This window comes from Epinephelus lanceolatus, chromosome 13, assembly GCF_041903045.1.
Source record: "Epinephelus lanceolatus isolate andai-2023 chromosome 13, ASM4190304v1, whole genome shotgun sequence".
NCBI classification, from domain to species: domain Eukaryota; kingdom Metazoa; phylum Chordata; class Actinopteri; order Perciformes; family Serranidae; genus Epinephelus; species Epinephelus lanceolatus.
In genome coordinates this window covers 24,482,024-24,499,431 of record NC_135746.1, presented here as the reverse complement: position 1 = coordinate 24,499,431, position 17,408 = coordinate 24,482,024, and the positions used below count along the sequence as shown (strand labels likewise).

General features: G+C 41.4%; 1 protein-coding gene across 1 annotated transcript in view; it reads right to left on the bottom strand.

Moving 5' to 3' along the window:
* lama2 (laminin, alpha 2) overlaps positions 1-17,408 on the bottom strand; it is a 332,854-nt gene that overhangs the window by 226,245 nt on the left and 89,201 nt on the right. Inside the window, exons 4-7 of the mRNA XM_078173904.1 lie at positions 15,100-15,151; positions 12,751-12,941; positions 3,585-3,764; positions 732-821 (exon numbers count right to left, since the gene is read on the bottom strand). Coding sequence (XP_078030030.1) covers positions 732-821; positions 3,585-3,764; positions 12,751-12,941; positions 15,100-15,151 — 513 coding nt within the window. The remainder of the gene's footprint in view (positions 1-731; positions 822-3,584; positions 3,765-12,750; positions 12,942-15,099; positions 15,152-17,408) is intronic.

Here is a 17,408-nt window from a genome sequence, read left to right as displayed (position 1 = left end):
ACAAATGAATACTAAAGGAACTCTAACCAGGATAAGTATGGCTGGTTGCAATCTGCAATCACCGCTAGATGCCACTGAATCACCTTAAGTCTTACACACTGGACCTTAATTTACTTTAATTATTTGGGAAAATACAGATTTTTATTAGAACAAATACATCATTGGTTTGCTTTCTTCGGTCAATTTCGAACACCTCTGTAATATGTCCTTTACAGAAGAGAAGAAGAGAGAAGAGAAAAGAAGAAACTGGAGCTCTTTACACAACAGTGACATCACTTATTGTCAATGACATCATCACCAAGGGACCAGACACCAGTGTCACATCTGAGCTAGTCTTCGTGGTTCAGCCTCAGGACACGTAAAGGACACAAGACTGTGTGTGTGTGTGTGTGTGTGTGTGTGTGTGTGTGTGTGTGTTGGGGTGTGTTTGTGTGCCTGTCTGCAGGGGACACAGGTGACACAGTGAAGCGTCGTCTCTCGTGACACTTCAAACAGTGGAGTGTTTGATACCAGACACCTGATCTTTCTCTCTCGCTCACCACACTCTAACACTTTCTCTCTCTCACACACACACACACACACACACACACACACACAGTTTGATACGAGGCGGTAGATACAATGCAGGTGCCCAAGGGTGCTCTTTGCTCCTGCTCAACAGTACATTGGCGCTCCAATACCTCGGTGGTTTTGTTAAGTGGACTGGGAGAAACAGAGAGTTAAGTATTTACCTTTGTAACTTGGTTGAGTGGACAAGCTTTGGCATGGCCGTAACAGATACACATCCCTCCGACTGAGATGTCCTTAATGGAATAATAGTACTGAAAAATAACAGACAGGAAGTGAGAATATGTGATAATACAACAGTGTTAATGAGCACATTAGCAGTTAAACAGGCAGAATTAGAACTAGACTGCTCTCTTTTATCTCAGTGGTGACACTTTAAAAAGGACATCCTGACCTAACAGATGATGTCATGATGTCATGATGGTGTGCCAAACTTCACACCTGGGGATGTGTTGAACAGCAGTACCAGTAAATGATAAATGGCTGCATTTATGTAGCACTTTTAACCAAATTGTTCTACAATTTGCCGTTTATTCACCAACTCACACACACAGATGGCAGTGAGCCACAATGCAAGGATGCAAGGTGTTGGCCTGGTGATGAGCATCAGGAGCAATTTGGGGTTCAGTTTCCAAGGACACTTTGGCTACATTCAGACAGAGGCTGGGTATCATTTAGAAAACTACAATACCATTACCCTTGAAGTGATACGGTACCAATAGAGTCCTTTATTTGATACCCATAATGTGAATGGAGTGGCGTGTAGTTTAGCCATTGTTTTGGAGACATCTTGGCACGCTGACTGCCAACTCCGTCAAACAAACCATGTTCGACTTCACCACAACACAGACTGTATGGGTGGTAGATGCTGCTGCATGAGTGTGAGCTCCGAGGAGAGTTGGAAGAGTTCGCCTGGCTGCATTCACACAATGACAGCGCTAACTGTAACATTAGCTGTGGAAATGCTAACGGTTATGAATGGGTTTAGTGACAGAGTCAAGCCGTTTCTATGTCTATGTTGTACATTATCACTGCTGCTGCATCAGCTCACACTCATCGGGAGGACTGTTCACTGGGATGAGAACTGTTCCACAGACAGCAGCAACAGAAAGTTTGCTGATCAGGTGGGGAGTCTGAACGGTCTGGGATCAGACCCCCCGTGCAAAAAGGATCAAATGCAGGATGTGTTTGAGTGGAGACGTCTTAATACTGCTTGGTACTGGGTTATTTCGGTCGACACTTTCAAAGGTATTGAGTACTAACACCCAGCCCTATTCAGTCTGCAGGCGAATCAGATTTGTTTCACAAATCATATCTTTATTTAGTTATTTGCAAGTGAACAAATCTGATTTGTGTGTCAAGACATCACCAGCCAATTTGCATTGGTTCCTGTGGTAATGACGCTAGGGTCAGTAACTACGTAGTGAAACTGGTGATGCAGCCTTCCAATGCGGAAGAGTGACAAAAAGAGGTCTATCATTTCGCCCTCCAAAAAATAGCCCTTTCAAGTCAGTGCATAAGTCTTTCGTCGCACCCGCCACGCTGTCTTTCATAGCGCTCTGCTAGTAGCAGCATAGATTCTGCTCAGCGCTTTCATTACTCTGGATTTGAGGTTGTTGTGTGTCGCATTCAAAGACAGTTTGAAATACGATTTGAGTGACCAGACCTTCTGGACTGAGACGCAACTGTAGAGAGCGCATTTCATACCACCTCCAAATGTGATTTGGATCCAATTAGCATGTTATGTGTTTTTGTTTTTGTTTTGTTTTTTACTGTCCAGTAGTCTTGTCACGATACCAAAATCTTTGTTTCGGTACCAATACCAATATGAATTTCGATACTTTTCGATACTCTTTGGTACTTTTCCTAAAGAAAAGTCTTTTTGGATACAAACCTTTAGAACAATAAATGGTAGGGGTGTAACGATACCAAAAAAATCATGGTTCGGTATGTACCTCGGTACGGACATCATGGTTTGGTTGCTCAAATGTCCCACCAAGTTTGTGTTGTCTCGTGTTGTCTCCCTTTGCGAGGCAGACTTTCTCTTGTCTTTTTTCACATGTGCCAGCTGTGAATGTTGATACAGGTGTTGTCATACACACCACTTGTGCAATCTGTGCTCCAATAGGAACAAGAAAGGCCTTTGTGTGCATAAATGAGTAAAATAAATTAACTAAATTAATGAATTGAATCAGTTTCAAAGTACCGGTATTTTCCAAATGCAGTGTAGTACCGTTTGGAATACTCTAGTACTGCGGTACTATTTTAGTACCGATATACCGTGCAACACTACTGTCCAGACTTTCTAAAATCAACCTGGATATCCCAAAAAATGGATTTGAGAGTCTAAACAAGACCTCAAACATGTGGAACTCAGGTTCGACCCCTTCAGAACTACAGCTGCCCACAATCTTCACAATTGCCGACTTCCCCACCTTTTTGGAGCTCTGCTTCTTGACTCACACATCAAACAGTCATAATTACAACATCTCACTCGCAGATGTTGGTGCCTTGATTTCAGCTGATTTAGTTTCATTTTCAACAAACAAAAGAACCTGGGAGTCTGAAGTGAGGTCAAAGACTACTGATGCCCCGTTCCACACACATTTCCTACATGCTTGCTCAAGTAAAATCTGTTCAACCCTTTCTGTCATCATCATCATCATCATCATCATGTAATTAAATTAGTTATTAAATGATAAGTGAAAAATTAATCAAATAAAAATGCAACTTACAAAAAAATGTCTCAATATAATATAAACAATATACACTAGTCAAGATAAATGACACAAGTTTTCATAAAAGTTATTCACATTAAACTAATCCCATGGTTACAATAAAGTTTCTGCTATTTCCATGTTTTAGCTGTTAAAACAGAATCAACATTATGAAGCATATATTACCTCTGAATAAAATAAATATAACATAATTTAGTCACTCTTTACCTATGTGTTCCTGGCAGATATCTCTAATTTCCAAAAGAACAGAAGCGAACATAAGAGTGTGCTGAGCCTCACCCGTCTCGTCACAATAGGATCAATATCTTTCGGGTCACGGAGTGTCAGAGTCATGAGGTCGGCGTTCAGCGTTCTGATTCGCTGGAACACCAGCCTGATGTAGCGGGCGGAGGTGAAGTTCAGCAGCGTCGGGGAGGGGTCATCCGCACTGGGCCGGCCATTGATCAGAGATGTGTGGATCTATACACAGACAGACAGGTAAGTGGTGACACGGCGCAGCAGAGTTAACGTGAGAGACTGTGCTGAGGCATTAAAGGTGCTTTTAGTTGCTCGCAGTGGCAGATGGCGGAGGGAGTGAGAAGCGTCTTCAGTGAAGCCAAACAGACAAAAAACATAAACAGATCGGAAGGAGGAGGAGGAGGAGTAGCAACAAGTTTGTTGTAACAGGAAGTGTTGTTTACTATCTTAAATTTCAAAAAGACTTGCATAAGCTAAAAAGTCAAGACTTTGAAATGGAGGCTCCAAATCTCTTGAACTGTGGTGTTAGTTGTTTTCAGTCACTAAGTCACATTTAATTAGATAATAATATAAGTGAAATTTAAAAGGATGTTTAATGTAACACCTTTAATTAAAGAAGTACAGCTTCCATAATGGGTGAGGAAAGAGAATAATGTGTGTGTTGTACTGTGGTGCCAAGAGAAAAATTAAGCATACAGATTTCAGATGTTATTCTAAAGGACGTAATACAGTGGTGCCACCAACCACTTGAACAGGGTCCCTACAGCTTTATGACATTTTAAGATGTTTTAATGCCACTCAGAATAAAATTTAAGACCAATTTTATACTGCCCATTACAGAGGACAAAAAAATGACCAACATCAATTATGTTGGGAGGAGGCAAACTTTTGCCCACGTTTATTGTTGCATAAAAAATGACTTCTTCATCGAGTGGCGGACAAAAGGGTAGAACAAAACTTGCAAATATTTTGCTTTGCTTTCTGTCGTGGCAAGTTTGACAAACCTTTTGCATAAAAACATGGAGCCTCAAAGCCATAAAATCTTGGTTAAATAGACAGTTGTCCTTGAATTTGCACTTCCCAGTGTCATCCAAGCTATAGTAACAGCTAGCTAGCAGACAGTGGATCAACTGCTCTGGGCATCGCGGCTGAGATCAAAATTTAAGTGTTGTTGGTTCAACTGTCCTGATCTGTGTGACGTTAATGCGAGAGGCATTTGGTCAATTATTTAAGAAATAAAGATCTTTCCAGTTATTTTGAGATTTTACAATGCAACGTTAGGAAAAAATGATTAATAAAATCCTACTTCCAATGTCTTTGCATTTTTAAGACCTTTAAAAGATTGATTTAAGACATTTTGATACCAATTAAGGCCTTATTATAAGATTAAAGAATTCAATGCCTTTCAAGACTTTCCAAGGATCTGCAGGAACCCTGGTAAAGAGCAGTAAGGTGGCTGGAAATGGAAACTTTTAAGGGAATCTTGAAAAGAAGCAGTACTAGTACAGGCAGTGTGCAAAAAATGTGGTGTTTCGTTGAAATAAAAAATGAAAGAGATTTTCTTTTTTATAGGCACACACACAACCCATTAGTGGACCAATTTTCATAAAAAAAGTAATTTCCCCCTTTCCTATACAATGTGTCAGCGCTCAATCAATCACTGTTTGGACTAACTGCAGACACCTGCCACAATTGCCACCTTGTTGTGTAACACAAGAGCACTGCCACTTTTAAATACAGCAGGGTTTATATACATCACTGCAGACAAGGTACAGCACATGGATGTATTATACAACCAGGTTGCACATCGTTTCACACCGTTTTGAGGACACATAATGTTCAGCCTGGAAACTGTAGCAAAGCAGTGCACCCCATCTTCAGATTCAATGTGATCCTATTTTCACTTTGCTGATTGAGCAGGTGAGACAAAGAAAGAGACATACATTAACTCAGTGGGTCTGAACTCTTTTAACAGATCCTAATCTTGTTTAACATAAATAAAACCACACAACCTTAAAAAGTTTGATAATGGACATCAATGCCAGGGCCCTGAGAGCTCAACGGACCACAAATTATAAAAATACATCCAAATAGACACAACACATGCGCAGCATTTAGAGAACAAAAACTTCACAGCACCCAAAAACACTGACTTGTCGACATGTGCGCAGCATTTCGAAAAAGTGCTGCAAGAAGCTCACAACACAACGGAAACTGTTTTCAGGGGAGACTAAAAACTGATGCACACAGCTACGACAGGCTTGTTGTTGCCACGGCTTGTGGTTTATGAAGTTACTAAAGTTGGTTATCAGTCATTGTGATTGCATGATTTTAAGAAAATAATGACAAGCAAAAGGCTAAAGCTAGGTTAGCAGCAGACATCTGCAACAAGATTAAAATTAAAGATTAAAAAGACCAAAAAACTAGGTTATTTTCTAAAATGGATAATGACAACAATGCAGCAGCATCCGCTGTGTCTCCCAGCCATGTGCATCACTTTTTAGTGGGAACAGTGGGAACAGTGTTGTGAGCATAGACTGTACAGTGACATCACGTATTGGCTTGTGGATCCTCAAATTCGGCATTTGGCTGTTGCAATCTTGGATTTTAAGAGCCAGAGGTGACCAAATTTGGACAAAAGGGTGGCTGCGTGGAGGAGCAAGCGGTGGATCTGATTCATAGACTGTAGCACACTGTGTCAAAGTGGCCATGCCCTTTTTAACGTGTAACTTTAAACAGTTGAGCCCCAACCCTCACCTATGGTTATGAGCTCTAGGTAGTGACCAAAAGAATGAGTTCGCGGAAACAAGTGGCTGAAATGAGCTTCCTCTGTGGGGTGGCTGGGCTCAGCCTTAAAGACAGGGTAAGGAGTTCGGACATCTGGAGGGAGCTCGGAGTAGAGCCGCTGCTCCTTTGTGTCAAAAGGAGCCGGCTGAGATGGTTCGGGCATCTGACCAGGATGCCTTCTGGAAGTGTTCTGGGCACGTCCCACTTGTAGGAGGCCCCGGGGCAGACCCAGAACATGCTGGAGGGATTACATATCTCGTCTGGCCTGGGAACACCTCGAGCCCCCCCCCCCCCGTACAGTTGCCATGAATGTGGAAATTAGCAATGGAGACCAAAACCATTTTTGTACCATTTTTGCTGTGAGTGTGGGCCAGCCTCAAGTGGCTATTCAAGGAACTGCAGTTTTTGGCACTTGCACGATGGCGTCATTTTCAGAGCCAGAGCTTGCCGCTTTGTTGTGAGCTTCTTGCAGCGTTTTCTCTAAATGTTGCTGATGTTTCTAAATTTGCTTGTGTTGTCTATAAGCACGTGTTTTCTTAATTTGCAGTGCGTTGACCTCTTAAAGCCACCATACATCATGGTGTCCTGACAAACGAAAATAACTGATGAGGCCCAGTCCAAGATTACTGTAATACAAAATGAGGCCTCTGTCCGCAGAGTGTGTTGCTTCTCTGCATCAGGACACCTTATACAGTAACATGTTGCTGTTACTGGAAGACACTTTCATTTTGAAACTGACATTTTGTATTGTAACTTCCCTGCTTTACCACTAAATCGGTGTAGAGAAAAATAAATACGAATTTATATTCTGCATCACCGATAATCAACACACAGCCACATAACAAGGAGTGTGAGGTCCTGTCTGCCTGCATGTCTGTCCATCTGTCTGTCTCACAAATGTGGCCAAAAGCAACATTTGGGATCTGTGAAAAAGTCTTACAGAGTGGGCTGTCCATGTGTGCGTGTGTGTGCGTGTGTGTGTGTGTGTGTCAAGGGGAACACTTGATGGGTGCAAGCTGCACACTTGGAAGTAACGAAGGAGACGGTTGTGTATGTGTGCGTGTGTGATGAGTGGTGGGGTGACATTGTGAATGTGTGTGCGATGCTGTGACACATCGCCTACGACTCATTATGGTTTCACTGTGATCAGACGGCTGGGGAGCTGTCAACCACACACACACACACACACACACACACACACGCACACAAACACGCACAGTTCATGCACACATTCAGACACCTCCGTCGTTACTTGCAGCTCTTGACATCTCCCAGCTCGCACCCCCTCGAGCGCTCCCCCGCAGGACACAGACACACAACACACAAGGAGACACACCGAACACACATCTATGCAAGCATGTGCAAGCACGCACACCGGCACCCATGTAAACGCGTATACATATTCAGACAGGCATCGACAATTAATGGCCTGTGTGGGAGATGTAGATGTGCGATTAATTTGTTTTCGCTGCAAGTGTGTTTGTGTGTGAGTGTGTGTATGTTTCTCTTTCTCTTCATTAATGACAGTAATAGCAGGCTTGCCCCTCTGTTCTTACTGGGTGCAATCACACACACAGCTGATCAAAGCGACATAACAGTAAACAGTGGTGCGAACACGTGTGTGTCAGTGTGTGCTTGCTATCAGTGATTAAAATTATATTAATAGTTCTGCATATTTGAACAGAAATAGAGCCACTTTTTGGGAAACAAGCTTCTATCTAGTTTTAAACCCAACATGTAAAGTTTTTCCTTTCTTTTCTATATTTTATGATTTTTTGTCATGATTTCATACAGTTTGACCTGGTGCTGCAAGTTGAGCTCTGAATTCATTTTCACAGGTTATGGTTATTACACATGTTCACTACTGTAGCAACAACTCTGCTCCTGAGATTCCCCTCCAGACCTGTCGCTCTCAGCACCTCCAGATATTCCCTGACTCTGACCATCACCTGCCTGCACACTTAATCCAGGGCTACAGCTATTGAAAATTTTAGGAATCAAGTATTCTACCAATAGTAAATATACAAAAGAGAAAATAAGACAGGTCACTTAAATGAACAACTGATTGGTAACATTTTTACTGCTTACATTCTTACTGCAACAATAATTAGGCAACTGCTGCTTACACCACCTGATATTTTGATTTTTGGGATGTTTTATGGATCACTGTGTGGGGAGTACTGTAGGCGGGTGGGTGTGCATGTTTTTGTGTCTGTGACTGTCATAATAATAATAATAATAACATGCATGAAGCTCGGCTTTTCATAATTTGACTGCAGCATATTATTTTCTGTGGTCATGTCCTTATAAGGGTACTTTGAGTGTATGAGTATGTGTGAATGAACTGTGGTGAACTTCCCAACGTACCAGTGCCTAGATATCCTGATAACTCTGATTTATGTCATCCAGCAAAGTTTCACTGGCTCTCACACTGTTGCTCGAACTACAGGCTGTACTTCCACATTTTCTTATTGCCCACCACCCAGGCTGCCACCATGAACACAAAGAGTATAGTAGCAGATCAAGAGACAGACCCTCCCATCTCTCTCAAACTCGGAACGAAATCCAATCAAGTGGTAAAATGAGCCAGTGCTGATTGATTATTTATCAAGATTATGTTGCCTATTTCTACATTGTTTTTAGAAACATATTTTAGTGCACTGTTTAGCTGTAATAGCGAGAGTTTCTGAACAGGAAGTGGGTGCCATACTGTTTCCTGCACGGTGAAAACGGTGGCCCAAAAAACTGAGATCAAACAGTTAAACTAAGCAGCACTGGTCAAATATAAACCAAGATACTTTACTGAATGGCTATTTCTCCAAAACATGTTTCGCCTTACTGTACGAGATCGAGATTGTTTCTTGCCAGCCAGCTGCCATAGTTTCAAATGGACGTGTTCGCATTATCTCACCCACTAGCAGGGGGCGTTTATTGGTCTGGAGCGACGCAGTGCATTCTAGTAGTTGCTGGTTTTCTCCCTCTTGAGCAAGAGCGTACTGTATCTCTGTTTTCTCTTGTTCTGTAGCACCAATTTCAAAAGTGCTTGCTACTTTCTACTGCAAAGACAGCCTAGTTTTATTAAAAGGCCATCTTTCCAGCGGTTAAGTACTTCTTTACGTTAGCTTAGTTTTGCTCAAGAAAATAAACACAGTAAGTAAAAGTCTGCAATCAATTTGGAAATGTTTGTCAAGCAGCTTTCTGTCCCCGCAGTTTATGTATATGAATGGTGTCTGGCTTCCTTCTGCGCTGCCCTGAGCTCCTCGCTCATCCGCCAACAGGGGTCCCCAGGTTTAGCCTCGTCCAGTTTGCCTGCCAAAAAGCAGGGAGCTCCAGGTGCTGGCTTCAGAGAGAGGCTATTGTTAACGCAAACATTAATGTTACCTTGTGCTGGGTCTGCTCTTCGGGCAGGAAGTTGAGATGCAAAAGTATTTTCGTTGCGTTATTGTGGTAAGCTAGTTTAGTTTTGACAACAGACGCACTGTACAAAGTTTTATTTTATTTCAGCTTTGGACACCCCTTGATTTTTGCACTCTCTTCCATCATTTTGCATTCCCTGCTATCAAATCACGTCTTCTGTTTCGAGAATGGATGTGTGATGTTCAGGTGTCTTCTTCACATCAGGTGTCCACAGCGTAACCATAGACTGTAGCTATATAAAGATGAGCGTAACGCATTGTGTCACAGTTATAATCATTCATGCAAAACACAGTACACTGTATATAGTAATGTTGACTAAAGGAAGCTTTGATTCAGATAATTTGCATCCATGATTTTCAGTTATTGAGTTACTTCAATCTCTCACGGAATCGCTTACTCCCTGTTTACAATGGTTTCCTGCCCATGTTTTTTTTTTTTTTTTTTTTCTTTATGAATTTGTCTGTCTCCCTAACTGCTTATCTGTTACTAAAGACAAAGAAAACTGCCTTTTACCTTACCTTCTCTGCATCCAGCTACACTTAAATTACACTATTTTTAGAATTAGATTCCAGTGGTGGCTGTAGTACTGTTGCCGACTAGTGTGAACCAAAACCTTTCAATAATTCCAGCGTTTTTAAGTCCAAAAGTCAAAATTCATAGGAAAAAAAAAGATAGATGTAATCATTTCCAAACTTTAAAACATGTTTCTATCTAATGAAACATTCTGCTTCAATCCATATTTGCTGGCGTTTAGCCTTTCAGAAACAACATTTTCACTGTGGTCAAGAAACTGCTTGCTCTCCCGCTTGCCACACACAAAGGGGAGGCACACACCTGTATTAAAGAGGCGGTGCAGCAGCAATCTAACAGCACCATAAATTACATTTATATAACCGCAGTAACAAAAAAAAAATGACTTCCTGCTGACAGTGCTGGAAAGACTAACTCATTTAATCTGATGAATCACCTCCTGAACAGATGCTTTGAGCGTACAGCCCCACTTTGCAGGTGAAATTTTTAGTAACCCAAGTCGACCCAGCAATTCTATCACAATCAGAACACAGCTACACACAACCAAACTCAATTCAACCGTCCGCACCTCTCGTCCTGCATTCACCAAAGCCTTTCGAACCCAGTGCAATTTAAGCTGACCAAGTACAACCCAACTCACTGTACCCTGCTCACCCAATCAAAATCCCCCCCCATCAAACTTGATTCAACCATTTAATCTCAGCCTGAGTCAATCTAACCCACTAGAACCCTTCAAATCCACCCAAAACTAAGACAAACTCAACTCTACAATGCTACAAGTGTTACCTCTCCATTCTCCAGAGGGTGAATCTTTGAATAAAGAGCGTTCTAGAAAAGGGGGAAAGGACATGACGTCAATGACAGAGTTTGTATTTTGCATTGGAGCCAGACTTTGGTGCCACTTCTAACAAAGTTAATGGGGCGGGCATGACGAATGACACTATGACCCATCATATCTCTGTTAGTTCACCTTTGACGGAAAAATCCTTCCATAAAATTAAAAAAACGCACATCACGTGATGCTGAAACAGATCATGGCTCTGTCCAACAGCTATATAACTCATCAGGGTTAGGTCCAACCTGTTATTACTGACCAGACTGCAATTATAACCAGGTCAGAAGGTAACTAGCTGGCTAGCATTAGCCCTTCTGAGTAGTTTTAAATATCATATTAAAATGTAACAGTTTGACTGTTGGTTAGTTATTTATAATCAAAGACATTTAACGTCACTGCAGCCAACTCACTGGTCACTATTCGTCTATTCTTTCAGGTAGGTAAATGATCCCATATGTAGTCTTACATGTTATTGGTGGTGTAGTTAGTCTGTCTACAAATAACTGTGCTTTGTTAAGACTGCGCGTGTAAATGACAGCACTACTGTAACCTTAGACTGTCATTTATGCTAATGTAGCTCCCCAGCGATTTAAGCTTTAATTGTTCTAATTTTGACAATATAACTTGTGACAGCACAATGTTTAAGGTCCTGAGATGTATGACTGATTGGTAGTTGTAATTAGTTTTCTTCAAAATTGCCGAACTGTAATTTAATGGCTTATCGTTATCTGAAAAAATTAAGCCACACAGTGTCCATCTCTCAACTTTGGTGGGGAAAATGAGCTCAAAATACACAAGCTATCTACAGAAATATTCATCAACCAATATATAAAACATTAGCTAGTAAACAAAGCAACAAAACGAGAAGATGGCAATCCTATAGATTCCAGTGGTGGCTGTAGTACTGTTGCCGACTAGTGTGAACCAAACCCTTTCAATAACTCCAGCGTTTTTAAGTCCAAAAGTCAAAATTCATAGGAAAAAAAAGATAGATGTAATCATTTCCAAACTTTAAAACATGTTTCTATCTAATGAAACATTCTGCTTCAATCCATATTTGCTGGCGTTTAGCCTTTCAGAAACAACATTTTCACTGTGGTCAAGAAACTGCTTGCTCTCCCGCTTGCCACACACAAAGGGGAGGCACACACCTGTATTAAAGAGGCGGTGCAGCAGCAATCTAACAGCACCATAAATTACATTTATATAACCGCAGTAACAAAAAAAAAAATGACTTCCTGCTGACAGTACTGGAAAGACTAACTCATTTAATCTGATGAATCACCTCCTGAACAGATGCTTTGAGCATACAGCCCCACTTTGCAGGTGAAATTTTTAGTAACCCAAGTCAACCCAGCAATTCTGTCACAATCAGAACACAGCTACACACAACCAAACTCAATTCAACCATCCGCACCCCTCATCCTGCATTCACCAAACCCTTTCGAACCCAGTGCAATTTAAGCTGACCAAGCACAACCCAACTCACTGTACCCTGCTCACCCAATCAAAATCCCCCCCCCCCATCAAACTTGACTCAACCATTTAATCTCAGCCTGAGTCAATCTAACCCACTAGAACCCTTCAAATCCACCCAAAACTAAGACAAACTCAACTCTACAATGCTACAAGTGTTACCTCTCCGTTCTCCAGAGGGTGAATCTTTGAATAAAAAGATGTGCAGATAACTTCATCATCTCTGGTGTAGGATGGAGGTCCAGTCCGTGGGTTGATGTTGAACCTTGTCAGGCACTCTGTTTCTGTGATGGCGTAGTACTGCCACGGGTCAAAGGTTACACCGTCTATTGAACGCTCTAAGATCCAGTTACCTGTGGAAAAAAATTATGAGTGAAGAAAATAATGATGAAATGCTTTGAACATGTGATGAGGAGGGAAGAAAAGATCAATAAAAAAATAATGATGGACATTCCAAGACTGTGTTTAGGTCACCCTACTTAAAATACATAGAAAATTGACAGAACGTTCAATTGCACATGCTGTATTTCTTGATAGCTTAGACCAAAACTGTGATATTCCTCCCCCTGAATTGATCGAAAGTGAAGTGAAGGGAGTCCAGTCAATGGAAAAACCAAATCAGCAAATTAGATGGCACTAAACAGAATACATATAAACTGCTAACAACACTATGTAAGTATCAAGATACGCCATTCTTTTAATTTAAAAATTAGCTGATGCTTAAAATCTGACCATCTTTATATATTTTACCTCAAAGCTGGGCTAGACAGTTTAATTTGGCTTCATTGGGCCAAGATCCCATAATACATTTTGAGCATATTGTAAGGGAACTGTGAGAAAAACAGACTTCTGCACCTTCCTTTGGCTCTGCTCTCAGGCTTTAGTAAATCTAGCCTTTGGAGACTTTGATCAATCACTGGTCATTTCAGAAAGAGGGCATTACTACAGGCTGTTCTACTCAAGCAGATGCACCTGCATGTACCTTTAGTGAAAGCCTAATTTAATGCTGGAGAACTCTGCAGATACAGTTGCTAGTCGCTTCAAATTCACCTTTATGAAGCTAACGTTAGCTAGAGCCTTGTATCACAGCATATCCTTCATCTCACTCCCTGCTGCTACAGACCGCCTCACCTGGACAAGAGCAGGCAGCAGCTCTGGAGACATCCACCTGGTCAGCTGCCAGAGCAACACAGTTCCAGCCAGCACAAACCCCAGCCCAGGGGGACTGGACAGCCACAACTCTGCCGTATCAGCAAACTTTTTGTTGCTGCCATTACACAGGTTAGACCCAGCACTGCAGCTGTCCGCCAGCCTGCTGTTACATCTGGCGCTAAGAGGTTTGTGCTGGCTGAATTCAAGGCGCTACAGCTATCGACCAAGGTTCTTTCTCCAGAGCTGCTGCCTGCGCTCCTCACAGGAAAGCAGTCCACAGCAGCAGGGTGCAAGGTGGAGGGACTGTGAGGTGGCTTGCTAGCTAATTCTTCATTTGTGGTCTCAACAGAGAGACAGAAGTGTGAGTGAATGTGTTGTGTGCAGCTCTACAATGAAACAAGACTACTGTACGACTTACTGTACGAAGCACTTGTATATGCCACGTGCATACAGGTTGCCTGGTGGGAGGGGCTTAGGACAGAGAAAGGGGAGCTATATTCTGCCTATCTTCTTTTTCATTTTTTTTGTAGACTCTTCCAGATTTCTGCCTACCCCAGCTGTAATGTTAATAGTTAAATAGCTGTTGGACTAACTGTTTTTTTCCCTTTACTCTTGTGGACTACACCAATCAGCCAAAACATTAAAACCACTAACAGATGTGGTAAATAACACTGACCATCTCGTTACAATGCAATGTTCTGCTGGGAAATCCTTGGTCCTGGCATTCATGTGGGTGCCACTTGAAGCACTTCAGTCATCCAAACACCGTTGTGGACCAAGTCCCTCCCTCATCGCAATTACACTCCTCGATGGCAATAGCCCCCCTCCCCAGCAGAACATGAACCATGCCTCACCACAAAAACTACTCAAGAGTGCAAGGCATCAGCTTGGCCTCGAAAGTCCCCAGATCCCAGTCTGATCAACCATCCGTGGGACATGCCAGTACCCCACCTCACAACCGACAGGTCTCAAAGGATCCACTGCCAATGCCCCAGTGCCAGTAAAATAGTAACTTAGAGCAATGCACAGTAACATTTAAAGACAATAACTTTTCAGGATTGTTGATGTTTTGGATGCTGGGTTTTAAACTCAACCAACCATTGCACATAATGAACATTAACGATTACAGTAAAATTGCATTTTATTGAATGGAATCTTGAGCTTTCAAATTATTCTCAGCAGGAGGATCATGTGCTCAAATGACTGTAATTACTATACTTAACCGTTCATAAGACAATGACTGAAAATAAGTCTAGAGCTGGCACTTTAATTACACAGTCATTGTTTCATTTTATAATCAAACCAGTAATGTTAACACCTAAAACTGTGTAAATGCAAATTATGAAGCAGAATGCTTACCTGGGCGAGGTGAGTTGGCTGCCTTTATGATCACATAGGCAATCTGGAAAACCTGGAAAACACAGAGAGGGTAGAGAGGATGATAATATAATATACATAAAGGTACTGGCAGAAACAATTCTGATATCAGTTATATCAGTTAATCTCATTTTATTGGACCTGCTGTAATCTGCCATTATACTGTTGGTACTCTAATACAGCCAGGAGCGAAAAAGGCAGTACACTCCCCTTAAATTCACTTCAGCAACACTTTCAATGTAAAATAACATTTTTGGATCCACGTTCATATTAGTGTATTTCTTTCATGACAACTTACACCAGAACAAATACACGCACCTTGAATGAAATTGTTTTAAACTCACTTTGCTATCTTCTGTCACAGATATTAGAGTTGTTGTCTGAGATCACTCCCTTGTTTACTCACTCACAGCTCTTTAAATTAAAGACCCTCTGTTGTTTTCTCTATATTAAGCAGTCATCTGAGATTTAAGACACTTACAAATCATCATCATTTAAGGGCATCACTGATAGTTGTAATGTAGCACAACTGTTTCATCCATAAAATGTGGCAAATTGCATTATGGGATTCTTAGTGGAAAGCTTCCACTACTTTTTTTTGTTCCACGGCGGGGACTTTTAAGGGTACTGTAAATATGGTAAATATAAGGCACTATAAACCATTTCATCTGTTCTCTTGCTAAAGCAACAGCTATGGATCCCGTTTACTTCCTGTCAGCTACCAAGGAAACTAGAAAAGGGGGAAAGGACATAACATCAATGACAGAGTTTGTATTTTGCATTGGAGCCAGACTTTGGTGCCACTTCTAACAAAGTTAATGGGGCGGGCATGACGAATGACACTATGACCCGTCATATCTCTGTTAGTTCACCTTTGACGGAAAAATCCTTCCATAAAATTAAAAAAACGCACATCACGTGATGCTGAAACAGATCATGGCTCTGTCCAACAGCTATATAACTCATCAGGGTTAGGTCCAACCTGTTATTACTGACCAGACTGCAATTATAATCAGGTCAGAAGGTAACTAGCTGGCTAGCATTAGCCCTTCTGAGTAGTTTTAAATATCATATCAAAATGTAACAGTTTGACTGTTGGTTAGTTATTTATAATCAAAGACATTTAACGTCACTGCAGCCAACTCACTGGTCACTATTCGTCCATTCTTTCAGGTAGGTAAATGATCCCATATGTAGTCTTACATGTTATTGGTGGTGTAGTTAGTCTGTCTATGTTGTTGTGTTCAAATAACTGTGCTTTGTTAAGACTGCACGCATAAATGACAGCACTACTGTAACCTTAGACTGTCATTTATGCTAATGTAGCTCCCCAGCGATTTAAGCTTTAATTGTTCTAATTTTGACAATATAACTTGTGACAGCACAATGTTTAAGGTCCTGAGATGTATGACTGATTGGTAGTTGTAATTAGTTTTCTTCAAAATTGCCGAACTGTAATTTAATGGCTTATCGTTATCTGAAAAAATTAAGCCACACAGTGTCCATCTCTCAACTTTGGTGGGGAAAATGAGCTCAAAATACACAAGCTATCTACAGAAATATTCATCAACCAACATAAAAAACATTAGCTAGTAAACAAAGCAACAAAACGAGAAGATGGCGATCCTATTTTTCTTCTGTAGTGACAGACAGAGGCATCATCTTTTGGTGACCAATAACAAGTAAAAGGAGCAACCATGGACTCACCTCCTCATTCTAACCTTCCTATGTAATCAATTTACCGTTTATCTATTTATTTTAGTTATCAGTATCTAGCTCCTGAAATGTTGAGGCAGAGGGTACTTGCTGTAGCTCTGGTTGAGGGTGAGAGGCTGTCAGTAAATAGTTTGTTGGGCACAGGGAAACAGAGATCTGTGTGGGTACATGAGACCCTATAAAAGAGGGTGGGACATGGGGAGTACCACCAGCTGGTCCAGGAGCTTCGCCTCGATGATGGCTGTTCCAGGCATATTTTAGGATGACTCGGGGGCAGTTTGTCAACCTGCTTTCTATTATCGAGCCATATAGCTCAGGGTATCCAGGAGCCACTACCACCATAGTTAACCAACTATAAACTTGACCACCACTCAAATTATCCGATTGGACAATGAAAAATAAGGATGACATGAGGCATTTTTCCACTTTGGGTTGAAGGTTCTCCGGCAAAGACGCCAGGCGCTTAGAACACAGAAACACAAGGCGCATTGCCTTGCCATGTTCATTCTCATTAACAACAATGACAAAAAGGCACCTCCTGCTGCTTAAACTCTTTCTGTGTGATTAGGGCTTAA